The following is a 24,630-nucleotide window of genomic DNA, read 5'->3' as shown; positions in this document are numbered from 1 at the left end:
TTTCACTTGATTTGCCAAGAACATGCTGTTTCCCTAGTAATAATAAGAATGATATATTGCGTTTTTGGTCATAAATTAGAATAATAAATATAAACATAAGACATTAAATTGTTAAGTATAAGTATAAGTAAGATTTTATAAGAATTTAAAATATAAGTTTATGTGTAAGTTTAAAAGGTCAAGAATTGTGATTCAGACCAAAAGTCTGACGCTCTCTAATGCCAAGCATGCTGCTATTGTATAGTTTCCTGGCCACAAGCCACAGGCTTTGGGATAAACTATTGATGCATGAGAGGGTGCTTTTATCACAGCAGGAATGCTTTGGAACATTCTGATTTTTCTTTTTCTATAGAGATAAAATAATAAATGTTTTGATTAAAAGATAAATCATCATGTAAAAGGTTAAGTAAAAAATACAAATAAAGCAAGATTCATGTGGTTGTGGTCCACACTTGCACTAGACATCTGTGGTCCATCTCTTTCTTTCCTCGCCGACGCCACACCACCTATTCAGGTCCAACGAATCCTGCGGAGCTGGTCTCCGGCACCTGACGATCATATTACAAGATACATAGATATAAAAATTTTGAACAAAGTACTTTCAAACCAAGTCCAGAAATACATAGAAAGGAATAAGTTGGGCTTGTTCCAGGAATGCAAGTTTGTTTTAATATTCACGTATCTATTAATATAATTCACAACATTAACAGAATAAAGGAAAAAAATAATCTCAACAAAGGCAGAAAAATCATTTGATAGAATTCAATACTCACTCATGATTTTAAAAATTAGCAAATTAGGAATAGTAAAGAGCTTTAATCTGATAAGAGTATCATAAAAACCTAACAGCACACATCATATTAATGGTAAAATATTGAAAACATTTTCCTTGAAGTCAGGTATGAGAGAAGGATGTCTTCTATCATCCCTTCTATTCATCCCTGTGCTGATGGTCCTGCCCAATTCAACAAGGCACCAAAAGCAGGAGGGGAGGAGGAGAGGAGTACAGGCATAGGTCAGAAATGAAATAAAACTGGCATTATTTACAGCTAATATAATTGTATCTATGGAAAATCCTGAAGACTCTATGGATTAATGATTAATTCTGATGAGTGAATTTACCAAGATCACTAGATGGAAGTTTAAGACACAAAAATCAATTGTATTTTTATATAGCAGCAATAAACAGAAAGTAAAAAATATTAAATGATAGCATTTATAATCATATCAAATTCATCAAACACCTACAAATAAATCTAAAAGTCCTGCAAGGACATCTACATGGAAAACTACAAAACACTATTGAGAGAAAATAATAAGACCTAAATAAATGAAGTGCTAAACTATGTTCATGGATTGAAAAATCAATACTATAAAGATATAAATTCTTTACCAAATTGATCCATAGTATGAACACAATTCTAATAAAAATCCCAGCAGGGTTTTTTTTGGTTTTTTTTTTTTTTTGGTTTTTTTTGGTCAGAATTGATAAGCTGATTCTATAATTTATATGGAAATAGAAAGGGAAAGGGCAAGAATAACCAAGACTTGAAGAAAAATAAAGTTTGAAAACTACCAAATATCAAAACTTATTACAAAGCTACAATAATTACAACCAGGTGGTATTGTAAAAGGATAGAAAAACAAGCCAATGGAACAGAATAGAAGATCCAAAAGCAGACCTACAGACATAGGGACATTTGGTTTATGACAAAGGGGACACTGAACACTGGTGGGGATAGGATAACCATCTCAATAGGTAGTGCTTGGTTACTTGGATATCCTCATGAAAAATGACTCTTGACTCTTACTTTATACCATACACAAAAAACAAATCTAGATTGATTGTAGGTCTAACCATGAAATGTAAAACAATAAAACACCTACGAGGTAGCATAAGAGAACATCTTCAGGGGAGAAAAAGATTTCTTAAACATGACACAGAAGCACTAATCATAAAAGAAAAGACTGATAAATTTCTACATGGAAATTAAGAACTTAGGCTCATCAAAGGACACCATTTAGAGAAAAAAAAGAAGAGCTGCAAAGTAAGAGAATGTGTTTGTGTGTGTGTGTGTGTGTGTGTGTGTGTGTGTGTGTGTGTGTTTACCTATAGTCAGCCCTTCATGGGTTCCACATCTGTTGATTCAACCAACCACAGATTGAAAATATTTGGAAAATGACTTCCAGTCAAGATGGTGGAATAGACGGTCCCCAGCATCATTCTCCCCCACAAATCAACCAATTTACAACCATAAAAAAACAATAGCCAAGCTGGGCCACTAGAGCTCAGGGGAAGAGGAGGAGAGACCTATGGAGTGCATGAAGGTGGGAGAAGCCACAATGAGAGGAAGAAAAAAACACTTTGTTTCGAATCCCAGCTGCTTCAAGGCTGGAGCTGCTGAGCACAGGGAGCAGGAGCTGGCAAAAGCCGCAGCTGTGCCCTTTGGATAAAGTTGCTTGGAGGCAGCAGGGGAGAAGACGGCCTCCAGGCCAGCAGTACGACTAACAGGGTTCCTGTGGGCCCACATAGGAGCAAGGAGCCACAACAACTGAAAAAAAGGAGCCACTAAGAGGCTGGTGAGTCATCACAAGGGACTGCAGCATGGTCTGTTCCATGGGAAGTATTTGGAGCACAGGCGGTGGGGGAGACGGACCCACTGGGGGAACACTGAGGCACAGCAAGGACAGCTGATCTGCCCGCCAATCAGTGTAGGACCACTCAGTGGAGACTGGTCAAGAATATAGAATTGCATGGGGTGCAGTCTGATGAAAAGACTCAGGCCCAGACCAGAGTTTTTATACAATCCAGGTGCAATGGATCTAACTAGATCCCAAAGTACCTATAAAGTCAACCATTAAAACCGGAGCTGCACAAAAAGCCTTCCCTAGGGAATCAGCAGCAAAGCAGCAATTTAGCTCAACCACACAGCTCAAGTACTGGTCCCCATAGGAAGTTCCCCCATTTTAGAAGTAAGCAAAGGACAACAAATTAGTTCTAGTACAGAGTTTAAGTGGTAGCAAATAATCCAACACAGAACTGAAAGAAAAAACAAAGTACCCACAACCAGATTAGGCCCCAGACAGGTGAGGGGCCCTTGAGATAATTCTAACCTCAGCTGCTGACTGCGACAGCATGAGAAACCCTGAGTGAGAACCGCCTAGCTGAGACCAGTCAAGTTCCACATCTGTGAGCAAAATTAATTATTATGGTTATTTTATGTCACCATTTTAGGGATGGGTATTACATAGCAATAGATAAATGGAATATATGTTGAAGTAGTTAGGGGAAAAAAGAAAATAGAATATATTAAATTTATAAATCCACTTTTAAATGTTTAAGGAAATCTAGTTGGCTAAGTTTGTAAAAGTCCCTTTAAAAATTATTGTTTAATACTAGGTTCATAAATGGAACAAGCGATTTGTAAATTGAACTTAAAAGCCTAAGGGAAAACTAAGTTTTTAAATTTCTACTTCGATAAATTGAATCTTAATTGAAAAATAAAGAATAACCACCAGTGAAAACTTCTTGGACAACTGAACTCCATTGATCTTTTCAGACAATTCAAAGACACAACACAGGGAAAGGAGCTGAGTGATTTATTGAGTGCTTACTAGGTGCCACACCATGTCTTAGGTGCTTTATCTTAATCAACCCATTTGATCCTCACAACAACCCTGTGAGGTGAGTTTTATAATCCCCACTTTACAGATGAGGCTCAGAGGGGTTAGCTGCCCACAATTCTGCAGCTAGGAAAGGGTGGAATCTGTGCTTTTGCACATTTGGCTGCCTTCTCCCAGAAGGAAGACTGGCACGGGTGAATTTCTCAGTCACTCAGGGCCGCTGGTGTAGCTGCAGTGCTGGCCCCTTCTGTGTCCACTTCCACCTTGCCTGTGAGCCCTCCAGTGGTAAGAAGAGGGGTGTGCATACAAGTGACCATCCTGTGAACATGGAAGAAAGCTGTGCTGGCCACAGAGCAAAGGATAGCCTGTTGATCCTTAAAGTTCAGGAGTGTGGATTGGAGCCAAAGGAGCCTGTCCCCTGAGCATAACTTGAGAATAGCTCTGGGGAGGAGTTCTAGAAGCTGTGGAAAGAAAAGGAGGAAGGATTTCAGCAGTATGGCTCCAGATAGCTCACCTGACTTCACAGGGTTCTTTTCAATGTTTTCTTTTCCTCTACCCATTCCCAATGTTTTGACTGTACCCACTGCCTGACATGGTAGGGACAGTTGTACCTTTGAATTACTTGATTCGAGAATGTTAGGATGAATCGATTTTGAAGTTATCTAATCCAATCCTCTCATTTTAAAGGTAAGGAGACCAAGAGATCAACTTTTGTTGCATCCTGTGAAAAATCTATAGAACTCTACTTCTTATCTAACCCTGCTGAATGAGTTAAAGCAAAAAACAAAAACTTGTATTAAAAAATGGTAAGTATTGTAAGATTCCTGTCTTTCATTTTTACAAAGAGAGGGGTAGGACTATGAGGTCTGTAAAACAGCAGTAGAATGACCTGGGAGCAACCCAGGTGGCAGGGTGGCCCCCGGCTGCTGTGACCCAGCAGGCAGAGAGGGAACTGCTGCCTCTAACTTACCTGTCTGACACATGGAACCTGTGGCAGATGGAGGGGCACTGCCATCTAGAGACCCCAGCTTCTGCCATGCCATTTACAAGAAGAAGTTTTCTGCCCCAGGAATCTTTCCAGTGGTTCTGTGAGAAATGTGCTGTTTGCTAGCACTAACAACTACCAAAGCACCTTACAGCCTCTTCTGAGGGAACAAGCCTGAAGAAACTGACTGTGATCTGTCTCCTCCTGAACAGATAAAGGAAAACAGACTGAGGTATGGCCATCGCTTAGTTATTCAGGGGTTAAGGAGTTAGCATATATTTTCTTTAGGCTTCCACCTTTTTGCTATTCCTTTTGTTGTCAGGAGATTCTGCCAGCTGCAACTGAAAGCCAAAATGGGATAAGAGGGGAAATCATAAATCTCTGACAGAGAGAGAGAGAGAGAGAGACTGCTAAACAATTGTACACCCAACAGAATTTTAAAATAAGTTATACATATAACTAGTGCTTTACAACTTACAAACTGCTTGTATATACTTTATCTCAATTACTCCTCACAGCAACCTGGTAAGGGAGACATCCTATCCTGCAGATGAGGAACCTACTCTTGATGGTAGTTAAGTGCAGAGTTAGAAGGTACCTTAATAGAAATAATCTAAGGCATCCTTCTCCCAGAGCCTGAATCACCATATAAAACCTCCGAGATTTCTTCTGGTTCTTGCTTGAACTCTTCCAATGGCTAGTATCTCACTACCCCAGTGGCAATCCACTATTAATACTAAGCTGAAATCCTTCTCCTTATAACTCTCAGCCTTTAATTCAATTTCTGCCCACAAGAACTATGCCAAATTAAGTCAAATTCTAATTCCCAATTTTTTAAATTTGAAGATATTACACTTGTCCTTTTCTTGCAGATTAAACATCTTCAATTGTTTCGTTTTTCATGCAATTACCTAGCACAGTACCTGAAACAGATACTAGTCAATAAACGTTTATTAAATTGGTTCTCTAGCCATTGTAGTTTGTCCTAGCCCTGGGCTCCTTCCCTGACCATAGTTGGCCTCCATATTGTAATCTGTTTACATTTATTTATTTACATAACAGAAAAAAGGAAACAATATATAATTTTTACTTTCCAAACCACAGAGTTTTTCAGAATAACATGAAACATAATCAAAATTGGCCAAATTTCAGACAGCTTTCAATTTAGACTGTGATAACAGACTCATCTAACTCAACTGACCACCTCAGAGATGAATTTCTAAACAAGTCCCTCATTCATTGTGCAACTCCTATAGACAAGACACAGAATGGAACATTGTGAAGAGTACCCACAGAGTGAAACTGAAATTTCTAGTAAAGGCAGGAGTAATGTGGGGTCTGGCTGGAGGAGCCTGCATGAACATATTATCCTGAAGCACGGCTTTGCCTAAGAGAAGCAGCACCCATTTTTGGCTCAATTTTGGGCATCACCAGCCCAAAAAAAGGTACTCTCTTCAAAAAAGAGCTCTAGTGGAAGCTCTCACTATTTTTAGTTGGTCTTAAATTGGATTGGTGTGAGAGACAAGCACTGGTGTCAGTGTGATGAGACTGTTTCCACACAGGGCAGAAGCCAGCCAGCTCCAGGCCTCTTATGTAAGTGCTATGCCGGGACAAATAGCAATGAGCTTAAAATTTTGGTAATTGACGAGCCAGGAAACAGATGGTAAATTATGCCCTACTTTATAAAGGAAACAATAGTAAGTTGCTACCAATCATAAGGGAATATGTTTATTCAATACCGTAATAACCATCTAAGAAGTGTGATGGCAAGTAAGTCAAACCAAACATCCAAAACCACAATTCTAGAAAAAGAACTCGGGTTGAATTATCCCTCTATCACAGACTAAATTGAAAACTGTCTAAAATTTGGCCAGTTTGATCATGTTTTCAAGTTGTTCTGAAAATTCTGTAGTTAACAAAGTAAACAATATATTTTTTCCTTTCTCTCTATTACCTAAACAAACAAACATAAAAATATACTCTCCTTATATAGCAAATGCCAGTACTTTAGAAAGGGAGTTATATTAGCAATTTTCTCACCTTGAGTTTCAGAAAAGGCTAAATTTGGAAAGATGCATTTTATATGATAGCATAGTTGAAGACTTGGAGACTGAGTTGTGACCTCCTTAGAATATAGAATGTCTGCACTACAATTACTTGGTAGGTAATTAGATTCTTCACAGGTACAGAACGGAGGGAACGTCTAGTCAAGGAGGAGCCACCCCCCTTCCCCCCTGGGAGGATGACAATCCCAAGTCACCAGAGAAATCACAGTGAAAGAAAACAGAGAATTCTTGCTGAAGAACACTCAGATGTCCCAGGGTTTCTGTCCATTGTATTGCTGACTGCTTCTCTCTCCCTCCTCTGAAAAACTTATCCTTTGCCTCCTCACATCAGTCCAAGAGGGCACTTGGGGACAGCTGGTCCAACATACTCAAATGAAAAAAGCAAGTTCCAGTGAGACTGTATGGTTTGAAAAAAGTCACATGCAGGCATACCTCAGAGATATTGCAGGTTCAGTTCCAAACCACCACAATAAAGCAAGTATAATAATGTCACAACTTTTTTGGTTTCCCAAGGTATATAAAAGTTATGATTACACTGTACCATTGTCTATTAAGTGTGCAATAGAGTTATGTCTAAGAAAACAATGTACATACCTTAATTAATAAATACTTTATTGCTTAAAAAATGCTAACTATCATCTGAGCTTTCAGTAAGTTGTAATCTTTTTGCTGGTGGAGGGTCCAGCCTTGATGTTAATTGCTGCTGACTAATCAGGGTGGTGGCAGCTGAAGGCTGGGGTGGCTGTGGCAATTTCCTAAACTAAGACAACAATGAAGTTTGCCACATCAATTGAGTTCCTTTTACCAAAGATTTCTCTGTAGCATGTGATACTGTTTAATAGCATTTTATCCACAGTAGAACTTCTTTCAAAATTGGAGTCAATCCTCTCATATCCTGCTGCTGCTTTATTAACTAAGTCCATGGAATATAATAAATTCTTTATTGACATTTCAACAATGTTCACAGCATCTTTACAGAAATACATTCCATTTCAAGAAACCACTTTCTTTGCTTATCCATAAGAAACAACTCCTCATCTGTTAACATTTTATTATGAGATTGCAGCAATTCAGTCATATCTTCAGGCTCCATTTCTAATTCTAGTTCTCTTCCTATTTCCACCACATCTGCAGTTACTTCCTCCACTGAAGTCTTGAACCTCTCAAAGTCCACGAGACCTGGAATCAACTTCTTCCAAACTTCTGTTAATGTTGATATTTTGACCTCCTCCTGTGAATCATGAATCTTCTTAATGGCATCTAGGGTAGTGAATCATTTCCAGAAGGTCTTCAATTTACTTTACCCAGATGCATTACAGAAATCACTATCTATGGCACCTATGGCCTTACAAAATGTGTTTCTCAAATAATAAGACTTGAAAGTGGAAATTACTCCTTGATCCATGGGCTGCAGAATGAATGTTGTGTTAGCAGACATGAAAACAACATCAGTCTCCTTTCATTAGCACTCAGTACATTTTCATTAGTGCTCTTGGGTGACCAGGTGCATTGTCAGTGAGCAGTTATACACTGAAAGAAATCTTTTTTTCTGAACGGTAGGTCTCAACGGTGGGTTTAAAATATTCAATCGACAATTTGGTAAACAGATGTGCTGTCATCCAGGCTTTGTTGTTCCATTCATAGAGCACAGGCAAAGTAGATTTAGCATAATTCTTAAGGGTCCTAGGATTTCCAGAGTGGTCAATAAGCATTGGCTTCAACTTAAAGTCACCAGCTCCATTAGCCCCTAACAGGAGAGTCGGCCTGTCCTTTGAAGCTTTGAAGCCCGGCATTGACTTCTCTCCAGCTATAAAAGTCCTAGATGACATCTTCTTCCAAAAGAAGGTTGTTTCATCTACATTGAAAATCTGTTGTTTAGGGTACCCACCTTCATCGGTGATCTCAGCTAGATCTTCTGGATAACTTGCTGCAGCTTCTGCATCAGCACCTGCTGCTGCGCCTTGCACTTCTACGTTATGGAGACAGCTTCTTTCCTTAAAGCTCATGAACCAACCTCTTCTACCTTTACGCTTTTCCTCCACAGCTTCCTCACCTCTCTCAGACTTCATAGAATTGAAGAGAGGTAGAACCTTACTCTGGATTACGCTTTGGCTTAAAAGAACATTGTGGCTGGTTCTGTCCAGACAACTAAAACTTTCTCCATCTCAGCAATAAGGCTATTTTGCAATCTTATCATTCGTGTGTTCACTGGAGCGGCACTTTTAATTTCCTTCATGAACTTTTCCTTTGCATTCACAACTTGGCTAACTGTTTGGCTTAAGAAGCCTATCTTTCCACCTATCTTGGCATTCAATGTGCCTTCTTTACTAAGATTAATCATTCCTAGATTTGATTTAAAGTGAGAGATATGTAACTCTTTCACTTGAGCACTTAGAAGCCATTGTAGGGTTATTCATTGGCCTAATTTCAGTATTGTTGTGTCTCAGGGAATAAGGATGCCCAAGGAGAAGGAGGAAGACAGGGGAATGGCCGGTCGGTAGTCAGAATACATACAACATTTATCTATTAAGTTTGCCATTTTATATGGATGCCATTCATGGCACCCCAAAACAATTAAAATAGTATCATCAATATCATTGATCACAGATCAACCTAAAAGATATAATCATAATGAAAAATTTTGAAATATTGCAAGAATTACAAGAATGTGACACAGAGACACAAAGTGAGCACATGCTGTTGGAAAAGTGGCACTAATAGACTTGCTCATTGCAGGGTTGCCACAAATCTTCAATTTGTAAAAAATTCGGTATCTGTGAAGCACAATAATGCAAAGCACAATAAAATGAGGTACAGTGGTATTTGCTTAGAAGCAAGTAGGATTTGCTTCTGTGCTTACCAGACACAGAAGCCAGGACTTTGGGCTCCCAGTACTGGTCTCTTTCCTCTTTGCTATTCTGCCTGCCTCTCAGTATTTGGAACACATTCCTAAAGTTGGGGACTCTCATACATTCACTTGAATGGTTTTCTTCATAGGCAGAGGAAAAGGTATTGATTTTGGAAGAGTTAGGATTAAAAATTAATAAGATGGGGATACACATGGTTTGGGGGGAATAGAAAGAGAGGAAAAGAAGGTAATAGGAGAGATCAATATATGAATGATAAAATGGGAGAAGACACAGAGGACAAATGGAGAGTGAAAAATGAACTGAAAAGAAGAAAAGGGACACTTATGAGTGGCAAACTGAGGCAACCAAGAACTGGGCAGAAATCAGAGAGAAGAAGGGAAGGGATACAACCAGGAAGAGGAGAAAACCAGTAAGAACAACATGAGAAAACAGGAAGCTGCTGTGAGTTGATAAGAAAGAGTATAGGAGGGTAGGCATGCAGGACATAGAGAGGGATCCGTGGGACGTAACTAGGATACGTGGACTGGGGTGAATGAGCAGGAAGGTGAAGAGCAGCACAGCGGGAAAGGGGCAATGAGAATGGACAGTGCAATGGAGGAGGTCAACAACGTGAGCTTGAGTGGAGGGCCCTTGGAATTACCCCAGAATCAGCTCAATTGAGGTTTTAAGGGCACTGGTGCCACAGGAGATTATAAATTCCATATCTATAAAACCAGATATCTAACCTCTTTTCATTCACCTCTCTTGCCTCTTCTATCATTTATATAACTCATTTTCAAAACATACAAGCATTCACTCATTCACTTTGCGTAACCTGGAGGCCTTTCTCACTGTGCTAGGTTCTCAGGAAATTTGTTGGTCCTTCCCAAAGAATGGTGGACCAGTTAGGGCACCTCCACCCCACTTGGAAATGCCTTCCAAATTGGGAACAGTGGTGTTTTCCTCAGGAAAAGCCAGGCTTCCACCATGTTTGGGTGAAGTCCCAGAGGAAAATGTCACAGCATTGTGAGAGCAGCCAGGGGAAACCTGAAACAATTTCCCAGAACTACTGAGTGTAGCCTTTCTTGTACAGTCTCCTGTGAGGGAAATCCTGCATGCACCATCAGGTCCTCCCAGATTCATGCCCATTCTACCTCCCGCAGGTATGGGTTGCTGCCATTTCTGTATTGGATCATAGTAACATTTAATCAGAGTAGCATCCAGTCCTCTGCCCGAGTGACCAAACAGATTTTCCAGTGGGTGAGGGGAAAGCAAGATGGGGACACTTTCCTCCCACAGCTATTAGCCTGTAATCATAAGCCTCTTTAAAATACACAATTTTAACAGAGCCCAGTCCAGGCTAAATAACAACTGCTTTCCCAAACTGACTCTATGTCAGGAAGACAATCAATAGAAATTAGAACCATGCCAGCATTCTTTTTCCTTTAAAATGCATGCCACTAATAAAATCCCCTTAAGCTCCAGCTGTGGCTTTAGCTATTAGCACAACCTGGTAAAAAAAAATTAAGCAACCTTCCTGCCTGCTCAAAATGTCAACTAGTCAGCTTTCCAAAATGCAATCACAGTTAATAATGAATGAGTCTTAAAAATCCCATCATGCCTTGCGTACACCCGGAGTGAGTTGCTATCTGAAAGGCTGGGTTAAAGCCATTTTCTGTGAGTCCTCTGACAGGAGAGGCTCCGTAAAATGGTTTTTTTCCCTGACAAGCTGAGTGAAGGCCAGCTGTTGGCAGGAATGTGTGGCAGCTGCCTTCTGAGTACTTACATAGGATCCTGAGCCGGTGACTGTGCCCATGTTAGTTCTCCCCTCACCTCATGTACTCCCCATCACTCCTATAATCCATAAACGATTCTGATCCTGACACCTCCTCAAAATCCTCCAGCACCAGACTGGTGGAGTCCTCACCCAGGATGCCGCTGTCAGGCCTGGACATCCTAGCCCGGGAAGGAGGTGCAGGAAGGTCGGTGGCAGCTGGAGGGGAAGTATAAGGGGGTGTTTGCTGGACAGATGTGGTCATGGCTAGAGGAGGGGACACAGATGGCCCACAGACTTCTTCATCATCCTTCTCAGATTCTGGCCCTGCATCTGGGGCAGTGGGACCCAGGACATGGTAGAGGCTGGGAAGGCGGATGTCGAATCGCAGTCCAAACTTAGCAAAGAGCTTGTCATTGAGAGTGTAGAGTTTCTCTGAGATGTCATAGCCCAGCAAGGCTGAGAAGAGGCAGGAGATGTATCGCTCTTTGGTCAGAAGAAGGTGGAGACTTTTCCGGGGCCAGGAAACGTAGCTACATTCAGTCTCAGCAGTCAGAGTGACCTGAGAGGGGTCATGAACAGAGAGTGAAGGTTTAAACTAGAAAATGTGTCCATGCCGAGCACTGAGAAACATATGAGGGGCCTTCAAAAAGATCATGAAAAGATTCATATTATCTTTTAATTCCATTTTCCACCAACTGTTTGAAGTATCCTCATATAGTTACTTGGCAAATGGCTGTCCTTTTATTGAAGAATCTGTGTAGGAGCACCCCTCCACGGCCTCCCCTGGAGGATGTCCAGTGACTGACTTTTCCTTTTGTGCACAGATATAGGAGGTGTCCTGTGTCAGAGCCCTGGGATCAGCCATTCACTCACTCGCTCATCACCTCTTGGAACTCAGTTTCCACATCCAGTTTCCTCAGCTCCCATATTCTATGGTCCCCTCATCCATGCGTGATACCACTAATGGCTGCAGAAGGTTATGAATCTTGTGATTTCCAGATAAACAAGGGACTTCCTTGTGTTCTGGAGAGAGGTCAAAATGCTGATGACTATTCATTTTAAGAACAAAGAAGGATAATACATTGAGAGAGGGACACAAAAAGAGTAGAAAAGAAGTTTAGTCAGAGAAAAAGCTTCTGACAAGGCATGCCACGCTGCCTCAGGTGGACAGAGCACTGGCCTGGGATTCAGGTCCATGAAGTTGCTCTTAACTTGGCCACTACAAGTAACCAAAGGAACCTAAAGACTAAAGTCAGAAAAAGGGTACAGAAGAAGACAAACTCTTAAGAGCAGAAAGTTAAAGGGCACCCCATTCTGCATTTATTTATTCATCTAGGAATTTCTGAGCACTCGATACATGTCCATGACATAAAGCAAAATTACATTTGCAGGTGATATAAGCAGGAACATATGCCCAGCATGCAGCAGGTGTTTGACAAATTCTCGTTAAAATAATGCTGAGTGGTAAAGCTAGGGTTAAAATGGAAACGTGCTTAGGACAGTAAAGGAAAAGGGTATAGAATCACACAATTTTTTATACTCTGATTGGCCATAATACTTTGGACTAGCAGGGTTCATGAAGTATATTTATGGATGGAGACAGTGGAAGTGATGATGATAATAACAATAACAGCAGCTAACATTTATCGAGAGGTGATGATGTGCCAGACATTGAGTTAAGTACTTTATATGGATTATCTAATTAAAGGTAGGTTGACTTTCCAAACATTCTTTACTAGATATTATATATAATCCTCTTAATTCCTGCATTGCCTACCAGATCTCCCACTACCCTCCTCTCCTCTTCCTTCCTCTCTGCTGTACCTCTCCACTATTTCCTTTATTCATTTCCTCTTTTCAGCTTTCTCCCCTAATTGTTAGCAGTGCAGTCAGGGCCCTAAGTTATATCACCAAGACCAGAAGGTGATTTTAAGTGGCAGCTTTACCTCTTTACCAGCTGTATGACTTTAGATAAATTACTTCATCTCTCTGAGCATGTTGCTTCATGAGAAGGAATGGGGAAATTAATGTTCACAATCTGTAGCTGTCACAATCTGCCAAAGCTTGTACATTAGATGTACTTATTAACAATTCCCAAACAAGAAATCAGAGTACCAAACATGGAGCAGGTGTGTTTGAGTAAGAGCTAATCTAGATGTAAACAATGTCCTTAAAGCCAAACACAAAGATCGTGGGCATTCTTATGAACATGCTGTTACTTCTTCCATCTCAAAATAAAACAAAATTTTAAAAATGAAAATCCTTTCTTCACCTCACTTCCCTGGCTAGCTACCACTCCATTCATTTGCTCACTTTTTTAGTGAAACTGTATGGGGAAAAAAAATTGTCTATACTTACTGTTTCCAGTTCCTCTCTTCTCACTCTTAAACCAATACGGCTCTGTCCCTAGCAGTCCGCAAACACTGTTCCCATTAAGATCACCAGTGGCCTCTAAGTTGCTGAGTCTGATGGTCAGTTTCCATGGCATTCAACCCCGCTGATCACCACCTCCTCTTTGATACTCCTTCTTCCCTTGGTTCCCAGGATGCCATACACTACCTGGTGCAATCTCCTGATTGCTCCTTTTCAGGTTCCTTTGCTGCATCCTCTTTTTCTCTCCAACTTCTTAACACTAGAGTATCTCAGAACTCCGTTCTTGAACACTTCTCTGTCCACACTCACTTGGTGATCCTGTCCAGTGCAATGTCTTTAAATACAACCAACTCCCAAATTCATGTCTCAAGCCCAGACCTCACTCCTGAATTCCAGACTCAAATATCCAACTGCCTATGCAGCATCTCTATTCAAATTTCCATAGGTGATGCAAACTGAACTTCCTATTCCCCAAAACCAGCTGTAACTGCAGCCTTTCTTACCACTGTTGACAGCAGATCCATCCTTCCAGTAGCTCAGGTCAAAAGCCTAAGAGTCATCTTTGATCCTCTCTTTCTCTCACATACCACATCAAACCCATAAGGAAATCCTTTCGGCTTTATCAAGAAAATATATGCTCTGGTCCTACATTATCTGGTTCCCCTGCCACCACTCCCAACTTCCTTGCCTGCTATTCTCTCCCCTCCCCCTCTCTGTTCCAAGTCCACTGGCCTCCTTTGTATACCTCAAACACACCAGTCCCACCTCAGGGCCTTTGCACTGGCTCTTTCCTCTGTCTGATATGCTCTTCCCCCAGATATTCACAGAGCGCATACTATCATCTCTCTCAGGTCTTTGCTCAGATGTCCCCTGCTCAACAGGGACTTCTGTGACCACCCTATTTAAAATTGCAACCATAACTCCCTTAAACTACTTTATGTGGTTATTCTTTTAAATAGCAGTTATTATCCTCTAACATATTACATAATTTAGTTATTCATTATTTCTATGGCTTATTTTTTGTCTCCCTCACTAGAATATAAATTACATGAGGGTAGGGACCTTCTTCATCTGTTCTATTCACTGATGTATTCCAAGCACCTTTAATAGTGTCTTGCATATAGTAAGTGCTCAATAAGTGTTACTGAAGTGAATGAATGACTCAAGTGAGGACTATTAATCTTGTATGTTTCAGAACAATCTAATGTCACTTTCTCATGTCCTGTATAAAATCCTTCTCTGAAGATCCTCCAAAAATCTGATTCTTGGTTGGTTTCCACATGTACAAGGGTACTTCAAAAGTTTGTGGAAAATAGAATTAAAAGATAATATAAATCTTTTCATGAAACTTTTTGAAGTACCCTCATATATAAACATATTTGTAATAAGGTTTTGAGAAGTTTCTAGCTTTTTCTTTAAGACTCAACTTAGAGGTTGGTTAAATGTATTAAATGAGGTAACATATGTAAACAGGATTTAGGTCCAATAAAACAGGATGCAAATTGGAGAAATGATGATTTCTGTGTGATCTCTCCTGTGCTGTGTTCTTGGTGACTAGTGAGAGTGTCACAGTGAAGAATCAATAAACTCTGATTGAACTGAATTGATGAGGGATGTGATGGAATGTTGACTGTGTTAAACACAATGTGAATTATGATTTAGGCAGTTACTGTGGATTGCTCTCTCTATCAACAAAGACTATGTAATTGCAAAAGGCAAGGACAGGATGAACTGTAACTTGGGACAACACTTAATATTTGCAAAGAGGAAATGGGACTTTACTCAGCCAATAGCAGATGTGTGGATCTCATTTCTCTCAAAGGAGGTGCACACTAAAAATATAAATGGGAGGAATATGATCGTACCTACATTCCAGGCTGAGAGGCCATCTGGGGTTACAGTCCGTCCTCTCAAGCATAACTTAGGGGAGGACACCTGGCTTACCCACCATCTGTTCCTTGTGTCAGTGTCAGAAATAGAGCCCTGGTCAGAAATGGAGTCCTGGTCCAGCTGGCTCAGGACCTGACTCAGCCCTCCTGGATTCTTAAGGCCCTGAGGGAGTTCCTGAAGGAGATCTCTGAGCAAGTTAGAGAAGATGGGGGTGGTGAGGGGGAGGAACATGATCAGAGCGGGTCAGGGGCTGGAGGCCCTGGCAGTGGGATCAGGATTGCCTCTCAGCCTCCATCATTACAGAGCCAAGGCTCAGGGTGGGGGAAGAAGCAGGCCCAGCCAGGTTGCACTGCCTGGCATGTGTCTGTTCCAGGACTGGCTCTACGTTGGCTGGAGGGACTCCCTAATAGAAGTGGTAGGAGACACATGGAATCCAGTACCAGCAAACTATCTGGACAGGGGAGAGCCCCTATAATGTTGTTTGTGTGTGTGTGTGTGTGTGTGTGTGTGTGTGTGTGTGTGTGTGTGTGTATTTGTGTGTAAACTCCATTCTTCTGGTGGCCCTCCCATTAAAAACAAAAACAAAAACCCCCCATAAAAACAGAAATAGTAGATCTAGGCAACTTGACCTTGCCACTTTCTAGCTGAAGCTTGGGCAAACTACTTGATGTTTTGGGGGTTTAGTTTCCTCATCTGTTAAATGGGGCAATAATAGAGTGGTGAGCCAACCCACAGAGCTGTTGTGAGAATCAATAAGACAATATAATATGCGGTACCTGCCACATGCTAGCCATTCAGTAAGTGAGAACTATAAATAAAATAACCAAAGTCTGAAGAACAGGCAGAGAAGAGAGTAGGGGCTGAGCAGCCAGGCTCCCACATTGGAGCATGCTGTTATTCTTCCCATGGAGTCCTCTGAGACATCAACTACCCAGTGACAAGCCAGTTCAGCAAACCTTTACTGAACACCTACTATATCCCAAGTACTGTCATTTGAAGCCCGGGGATAGAGGGGGAAGCCCAGATTTTTTACTTCCAAACGTTTACATGAAGAAGACAGAAGGGAAACCAGAGTATTAGAACAGAGAGCAGTATGTGTACCAGTCAGCATAAGTAAAAGGTTCAGAACAGGCACACAGGCAGGAACGATAGCTGTGGAAGTGGGAGCTGCTGAGACTGATCTGGGCAGGCTTCACAGAGGAAGTGAGGTGCCATGGTCTCATTTAGAAGGGGAAATGCATTTCGGATAGAGGAGACAGTAAGGGCCAAGGCATGGAGTTGCAAAACAATGTGGTGTGAAGTTTAGGGAAGTACTAGTAGTTCAGCGTGGCTAGTATGAACAAAAAGCATAAGGGAGGGGAAGCTGGAGATCACCAAGCATTTTAAGTTACCCTCTAAAACCTGTGGGTTTTGATCTCGTGGTCACTAGGGTCTTCTGGAAGGGTTTTAGGCATAGGAGTGACATGGCCCGCCTATTGGGGCCAGCACCTCCCTCCCTAACCTACCCACCTATACCAGGAGCCCAGGCACTCTTTCCACAGAGAAAGAGTGCTCCCGGCTCCAGATCATAGTGAAAATGGCTCAAAGGACAGATGTGAAAGGGGAAAGATGGAAGGGCACATATTGCTGCGTTACAGTGGGACAGGGCGAGGCAGTGCTGCCAGGGGGCTCACTATTACCTGGAACACCCCCTCCTCAGAGGGCTGCAGCGATTCCCACTCAGGAGAGTCCATGAACTGGTATGGAAAGACATAGTGCAGAAACTGCCCATCCTGGCTTACACGAACCCTGGCAAAGGGAGAGAAGAGAACAGGAAAAATGAGAGATGGCTGCCCAAACCCCCTTCACTGAAGTTATTATGTGTTGCTGATTAATGTGAATCTTCCAGCAAAAATACCTTGCCTAAAGCATGGTAAAACCCAAAGCAGGAGTAGCCTGATTACTGCATGGAAGCAGTTCAGAAAAGGAACCCATCTATACTTCCTGAGCCCTCATCTTCTGCCTCCTTCTCCCTACCAATGGTTCTCAATCCCAGGCTACTGGGTGGAAGCACCAGGGAAGCTCTAAAAAAGCACCTAGGCTTTGGGCCTTGTCCCAAAGCAATTAACCAAGCATCTTTGTAGGTGAAATCTGGATATTATTGATTTTAAAATCTCTCCATTGATTCTAACACAGAGCCAGAATGGAAACTACTGCTCTAGAGTTCTGCTAATCACTAACCATCTGTGGCCATTTACATTTATATTAATTAAAATTAATACAATTTAATATTCTGTTTCTCAGTTATACTGATCACATTTTGGGTGTTCAATAGCCACAGGTGGCCTGTGGCTACCATATTGTACAACATAGGTACAAAACATTTCCATCTTCATGGAAAGTTCTACTGGACAGCGCTGCTCTAGAGGTTAGGCCTGGGGGAGCTTCTTCTTTCCCTCTTCCCAGTAGGCTACACGAAGATCCATGCTTTATACATCGCACACTTGCATTATAATCATTTTTCAGACTTTGAAGGAAGTCGTGAGTCCACTAGATGCCAGACTCTGTGCCAGACACTTTACAAGTGTTCTCTTATTTAATATTCACAATGCTCAGGTAGATTATTCTATTCTGTATTTTACAGCTAAGAAAACTGATGCTCAGAAAGGTAGAGCAGTGAGCTTAAGGTTGCATAGCTATCAAGTGGCAGAACTGAGATTCTGTGTTCTTACCACACACCATGTTGCCACCCTATTACCAGAGTTTGTGGTAGATGGTGGTGGATACTCTTAGCATTGCCCCTTCCTTGCTCTCTCTAACCACAAGGTGACAATAACAGCTTCTGTCTTTATACAGTGAGATCCCACCGACCCTGTTTAGGTGATGGCCCTAGAGTGAACAAGCACTGGGAATGTGGAACTGGAATTAACTGAGTGTGATTCATGTCTTGGATGGATACAACTACCAGCCATTGGCAAAACTAACACAATCCTCTGTTAAGGAACTAAAGCCTCATTTTTTAAATCATGGAACTCGAACTTTGAAAAAGCATATACCCAATTGGCCATAGAGAAAAGAAATCCAAAATCATATAAAATGCCCTAGTGGAATACATTCTTTTTCTAGTCCTACCTGAGACTCGGGTGTATGCCTTTCCTTGGGTTTGGTGACAAATCTTCATATCTTTTTAAATAAAAACCTTTTTCTCCTCTTCAGCTAGCTAGAGTGGCTGCAGCCAGGCTCCTAATCAATATATTTGTTTTAATTTTATGAATATTCTTATTCCACACTATCAGTAGGTTAAACAACTGCTCTTAACTTGCCCTACCACAGGCTTGGTTTTACAACTCAAGGTTAGTGATACCGCTAATGCTGCTTGCTGTCTTTTTATCCTTGTGGCTGGCACTTAACCTAGTGCTTTGCCCCCACAGGGAAGGGGGATTGCATTCTGTGAGGACTTGTTAGAATTGATGGCATGTCACTGAGTACACCTGGGGGCACTGAGTATATTTCAGATCTGATGCTGCATCTGGAAAAAGATTAGAATACAGTGAGTTTTTCCTCTATTTCTGAGAAAACTCAGAGTTTCATCTTCAACCTCTCTTCTGATCTGATCCTTGCCTTTGAGGTTTTCACAATTTAGTTGAAGTGACAGGCACATAAATAACTGGCTGCAAGTCAACATGATAAGTGCTATTGTAGAACAGGAGCATAGAGGACAGAGAGAGATTGGCTCTCTTTGGGTGGCAGACTTCTCAAAGAAGATGAATTTGAGCTGAGTTTTGAAGTATGAATAGATTATTGAGAAACAGATAAGGATGAGGATGGACTGAGATCTGGGAAATTCAGTGTGGCTGAATGTTTTCCAATATTGGCTTTTTCTCTTCCTCCATATACTAGAGTTTTAGCTGGACACATGGTTTCACAACTAAGGACCATATTTCCCTTCCTCTCTTGCTGGTAGGTATAGCCATGTGATTGATTAAGTTCTAGCCAATGGGATGTTAGCACTCCTGAGTCTTGCTCCTACCTCAAGATCTTCACATATTCTGTCTCTAGCTGGACCTCTTCTCCTCAGGTCTCAGCTTAAACATGCCTTCTTCTACGAAGTCTTGTCTGACCTTCCCAGAAAAGTTAAATCCACCAGTTCCATGCTCTTATTGTACTTTGCAATTCTCCATGGAAATAGTATATCCATTATTAGCCATTATATCAAACATTAACTATTTCTTCATAGACTGTAAGCTCCAGTAAGTACAAGGACAATATTTTTCATATTTAACACTGGATCCCTAGTCCCTAGCACTCTTAATAAATATTTGTGGAATGGGGAAAGAAAGAATGGAAGGAAAGAAAGAACAAATGAACTCATCATGAAAGGGGTTCAAAACCTCAAGGAAAAGCTTCTCGAAGAGAGGAAGACCACAGAGGAGAATGAAGCTGCTGCAGCATCAGATCCTCCCAGCATCTCCTCAGGCCAGGAAGCTGGCTACCCAGGCAAGCCACCACTGAGTGAGCACATCTTAGAGTGGGGGTCCCATCTAATGAGTCTGCATGTTTCACTGAAGCCATTTAAATTGCTATACTGTGTCCTTTATCATTTTTCTCTTCCGTCCTGATCTCTGGCATGACAGGCAATATCCTCCTTATAAATAGCTTGGATACTTCATTACTTGCTCAGGAGGCTGTACATATGGAGTTTGTGCTTTGAATTTTATATGACAGAAATTCTCCAACAGTAAGCATACCTTAACAGGATGACAGGCTTTGAAGAAAAAGAGACTGATTGACCATATTAAAATAAAACAAAAAAGACTTCTGAGGTTTGAGCAAAGGGCTCCAGATGGTAGTCTGCATGTGGGATAGGATCTGTACAAGAAGCCCCTACTTTCCAGCACAGAGTTCTTGTCTGCTACTTTGAGGTGTTTGGTGCCTCACTGTAACCAGCCCAAGGTACAGTGATTCTCTTTTAAAACTAGAGCTCAATCATAGACTAGAAGCATCTTCCTCCTTGTCCAACTTAGCAAACCTGAAACAGGATGACACTGAAAGAAAACAAGACAACAAGAAAAAAACAAAACCTTATTCCAAACGTTGAAAAGAAAGAAAGAAAAAAAACCTGTCTAATTCCTGACTGAGGCTTTTGAGGGGCAAACCCCCCTCTCCCATTCACAGGGAGGTGGTCTTATGCAATTTCATGGGAAGTTTATCATATACAATATACCTGAATCATATGATAACCATAATACACTTCCAGCAAATTGTCACCCCACAGTGGAGGGGCACTTCTACTGGTCTCAATTCCCTCCTTTTGAACAGAGGAGCTACAAGGAGCAAATAACATCATGAATCCTATTAATGAGCAAGTCTCCTAAATTGTCTTTATTTTAAGCATGGAATTGTAAGTGACCAACATTTTGGCAATAGTCATAATGAGTATGTATTTGTATTTACACCTATATTTGTTTCTAAATAGTTGCATCTGTTTACACTTTCAGCTCACTCATAAATGAAACAGAATGTCTCCCCTAATGGCTCACTCAACCCAGGACTTTTGAGTCCAAACAAAATCAAAACATATATGCACAATACCTTGGATTCTATAAATTGATATATGAATGTGTATTATTACTATTAGTAGTTGTTGTAGTTCCATCATCATCCACAAACTTCTTTTCTTCCACTGTACGGTTGGCAGTCTTATTTGGTTTCTTTCTTTTTTTCTTTCTTGGCACCAGAGCCTTCTGATTACCATTTTACCTTTTCTACCACAGTCTCTCAGTCTCAAGAAGGCCAGCAAAGCAGAGGGGGCGGTTAATGCCTCCAGGGCAATATTTCAAAGAATCCACAATTGGCTACTAAATGTGTAGAAAGAGCCCCATGGTATTTTCTCAGAAGATATCAATGGCGAACTTTCACATCCAGACTGATTGGGCATACAGTGATCCTGACTAAAACCATTTCTGCCAATGTCTGACTGTCAGTCTTCTTTAAAGGAAGCAGGTGTCTCCACCAAATCCTCAATGAGACATGTATGGGCATCACTCTTCTTTCACTGTTGGGCCCTCAGATTATAACACTTGACTTCTCGGTCTGCAAGACTCTCCATAGATCAACTGAGCATAGAAAAGTGGACAAGGGGTATTCCCTCTCCATACCTGGTTGTATATAGCATGGCTATACTATAGTCTGTACAGTATATCCCAAACACAAGTGGGGCTGTTTCCTTGATGCCCTGGCAGGGAATAGGGGTTACAGAAAACCCCCTCTGCTTCTGGCATTGTTCCCTGCACATAGTTGGTGCTTCGAAAATGTTGAATGCATATGAGAAGAACAAATTAATCTTATTAAAAGGTTCCATTTTTCAAAGCTTATAGAGATACTGCTGCAGCTTAGGCATGATGTGTGTGGTGTGTGTGGTGTGCGTGTGGTGTCTATGTGTGTGTGCGGTCATTTCAGGTCTGGGCTCTTGAGAAACACTCACCCCACACCTCCCAGCAGCAAGTGCACATGCAATCATTCTTGCCAACCAAGAAGATGCCTCATGATTTGGTTTCCCCTTGGAAAATGCTAAGAAAGAGGAAGCAAAAGCAATCTTAGAAAAATCTATTTTGGTTTGTTCGACTTACCACATCCTTCCCTCAATGGATGGGGGCAGAAATGAAAAGGGACACACTAGGAAATAAGAAGTGTGGGCTGGGGAAAGAAACTGGGCAATGACAGAGCAGCTTACCGGCCAGTGAGCAGCAGAGACAGGCGGTTGATGGGTGTCTCACCCTCCACAGCATAGGTCTGCTCAGTGGCCAGAGTCAAGACCTGCTTCTCGCAGCAGTGAACCATCTCCTTGTACGTCTGTAGGGGCACCTGCAGGGGCAGGCACAGCGTCTTGTAGAGGAGGTCAAACTCCTCAGGAAGAGTGTCCTTGCGCAGGCGGTATACCAGGTATGCCAGCTGCAGCAGGCAGGCCACTGCCAGCAGGAAGTTCCACAGGACAATGTCCAGGCCACAGGCACTGAACCAGCCCCACAGCACGCAGCACAGGTAGCCCATACCCAGGACACCAAAAAGGTAGAAGCACCCATATACCCCACTGCCCCCCATGAAGCCCAGGAGCAAGAAGCAGTTGGCCAGGTGGTAGAGAGCCCCTTCAAAGTCCTGCTTCCAGCTGGTGCATGCCGGCCCCTGCCAGAGCAGCTGGCCCACCATGCTGCTGTTGGTGCTCATCTTTGGGGCGTCCCAAAGCCTCGCTGGGCTCTAATACTGTCTCCACATAGGAAACTAAGAAAATGAATTAATCTGTCCTTCCAGGTGTCTTCTCACCTCCAGCTTCTCACCACAAACTCCACCTTTCCTGGGAGGAATGCTTCCGGTGGCTTTGGGAATGAACGGTAGAACATAGTACACTTCATGGAGAGTTTAAAAACTTTTCTCTCTCCCTCAGCAAGGCTCTGGCCCTCCCTGCAGAGCTCTGGCAAGCTTCCTTGGCTCCAGTTTTCTTAGGACATTCTTCAGATTTGGTTCTTAGCAGAAAACTTAAATCATCCCGAGGGAAAGGTAGAAATATGGGACTGAAAACTTCAGCAGTGTGGGATAAAGTGGCCACATCCTGCTCCGGTTGTTCTCAAGCAAAATGAGGACAGCCCAGCATGAGAGGCACACTTGTGTTCCATTTGGAATGCGTTCTCTCTTGGCACCGGAAGAAAGGGTGACCCCAGATGGATACCATGTTTGGAATTGGAATCCAAGAGGTACTGGCAGTGAGAAAAAACAGGCCAGGCACATAGGCAGACTGGCAGAGCACTTAACATACCTCCCAGAGGACAAGATAAGACCGCAGGTTAAGAGAGGCAGGCAAGGAGGGACAAAGGAAAAGCGAGAATAGAATTTATCTCAGCACCTCAGGCAGGACACAGTCCAGAGCTTCCTGTAGGGACAGCCAAAAGGCTCTCCTGAGGTAGAAGGACACATTAAAGCAGGAAAGTATGGGACTATTATCAGAAAAAATCGTAACAGTGAAAACTGGAAAACCCCTTGAAAGTCTTTATTAAGTCATACTACAAATATGAGGCATTTATTTGACATCCATTTAACAAAAGTAGCTATGTAAGGAAGCTTTTTAAATCTAAGCTGACTTTCCCCTGCATATATCTGAATCTCGTAATAGTTAATAAATTGTAATATGTTGCCCAGATCATCACCCCACCCACCCCAATATTTCAAAATTATAACTATCACCTATTAAAGATCCATGAAGTACCAGACTTAGATTAAGCATTTTACACAATTGTTATTTAGTCATCATAACAACCCTTCAAAATAATTATCCTCCTTCTAGATTGGAAACTGAGGCTGAGAATGGTAACAAGCTTCCACAGGTAGTAAGTGGCAGAACCAGGATTTGAACCCAAGTCTATCAGACTTAATACTCTGTCCCAAGTGGTTTGCACAGTTAAGTGGAAATACAGGGCTAGATCCATGACTCCAAGCCCCATGCACCTCTTGTGAAGTCTGATGACTTCCAAGGAACTTCTGGATAAACCTGGGCATCTACTTTGGGCTGCCAAGAAATTAATCTGAGTGTGCAAACATTAAATTAAGAAATGTGACTCTTTGACTTTCAAATGACTCCTTAATTCTTCCTCCTTGCTGCTGGGTTAGCATGTGCTACCTTTACTTTTATTGTCCCTGAGGTACAGGTGGAGTGTCCAGTAACCTCTCAGAGCTGTTCAGCTGCTCAATCCATAGGGACTTTTACTATACTTCTATAACCTAACTAAAATTAATGAGGAACTAGTACTTGTCAAATATGTTGAGGAGAAGTTTTCAACTCAGTATTTGAGTACCTACTATGAGCCAAGCACTTGAGAATCAAAAATTCCCAAGAGAAGCTTTTATTTTATTAGGGGAAAGAGATCTCAAAAACCAATGGCTATTTGTGTGTGAATCACAATAACTGAGTTAAGTTTAAAGAGTGGTGGCAGCCTAGAAAGAAGGGTGGCACTGGGGAGGGACGATATAAGAAGAGCTAGTATTGGATCTGAGACTTAGGGTTGCATTCACCAGGTAGGCAGAGGGAGAAGAGCATTT

The 24,630-nt window shown here is 41.7% G+C and overlaps 1 protein-coding gene across 4 annotated transcripts in view; it reads right to left on the bottom strand.

Annotated features, from left to right (window-relative positions):
- Nucleotides 1-23,190, bottom strand: part of POPDC2 (popeye domain containing 2) — a 75,949-nt gene extending 52,759 nt beyond the window's left edge. Inside the window, exons 1-4 of one of the 4 annotated variants that reach the window (XM_063115287.1) lie at nt 22,277-23,190; nt 17,244-17,352; nt 11,311-11,860; nt 410-548 (exon numbers count right to left, since the gene is read on the bottom strand). In XM_063115287.1, coding sequence (XP_062971357.1) covers nt 11,354-11,860; nt 17,244-17,352; nt 22,277-22,767 — 1,107 coding nt within the window. In that variant the 5' untranslated portion in view covers nt 22,768-23,190 and the 3' untranslated portion in view covers nt 410-548; nt 11,311-11,353. Of the gene's footprint in view, nt 1-409; nt 549-3,901; nt 4,086-11,310; nt 11,861-17,243; nt 17,353-22,276 lie in introns of those variants that run through there. The other 3 variants (XM_063115297.1, XM_063115292.1, XM_063115307.1) reach the window with 3 other exon arrangements.
- Nucleotides 23,191-24,630: the final 1,440 nt, after the last annotated feature.

This window comes from Cynocephalus volans, chromosome 1 (genome assembly GCF_027409185.1).
Source record: "Cynocephalus volans isolate mCynVol1 chromosome 1, mCynVol1.pri, whole genome shotgun sequence".
In the NCBI taxonomy this organism is placed as follows: domain Eukaryota; kingdom Metazoa; phylum Chordata; class Mammalia; order Dermoptera; family Cynocephalidae; genus Cynocephalus; species Cynocephalus volans.
Note: the sequence above shows the minus strand (reverse complement) of the source record. Positions and strands in the feature narration are given on the sequence as shown.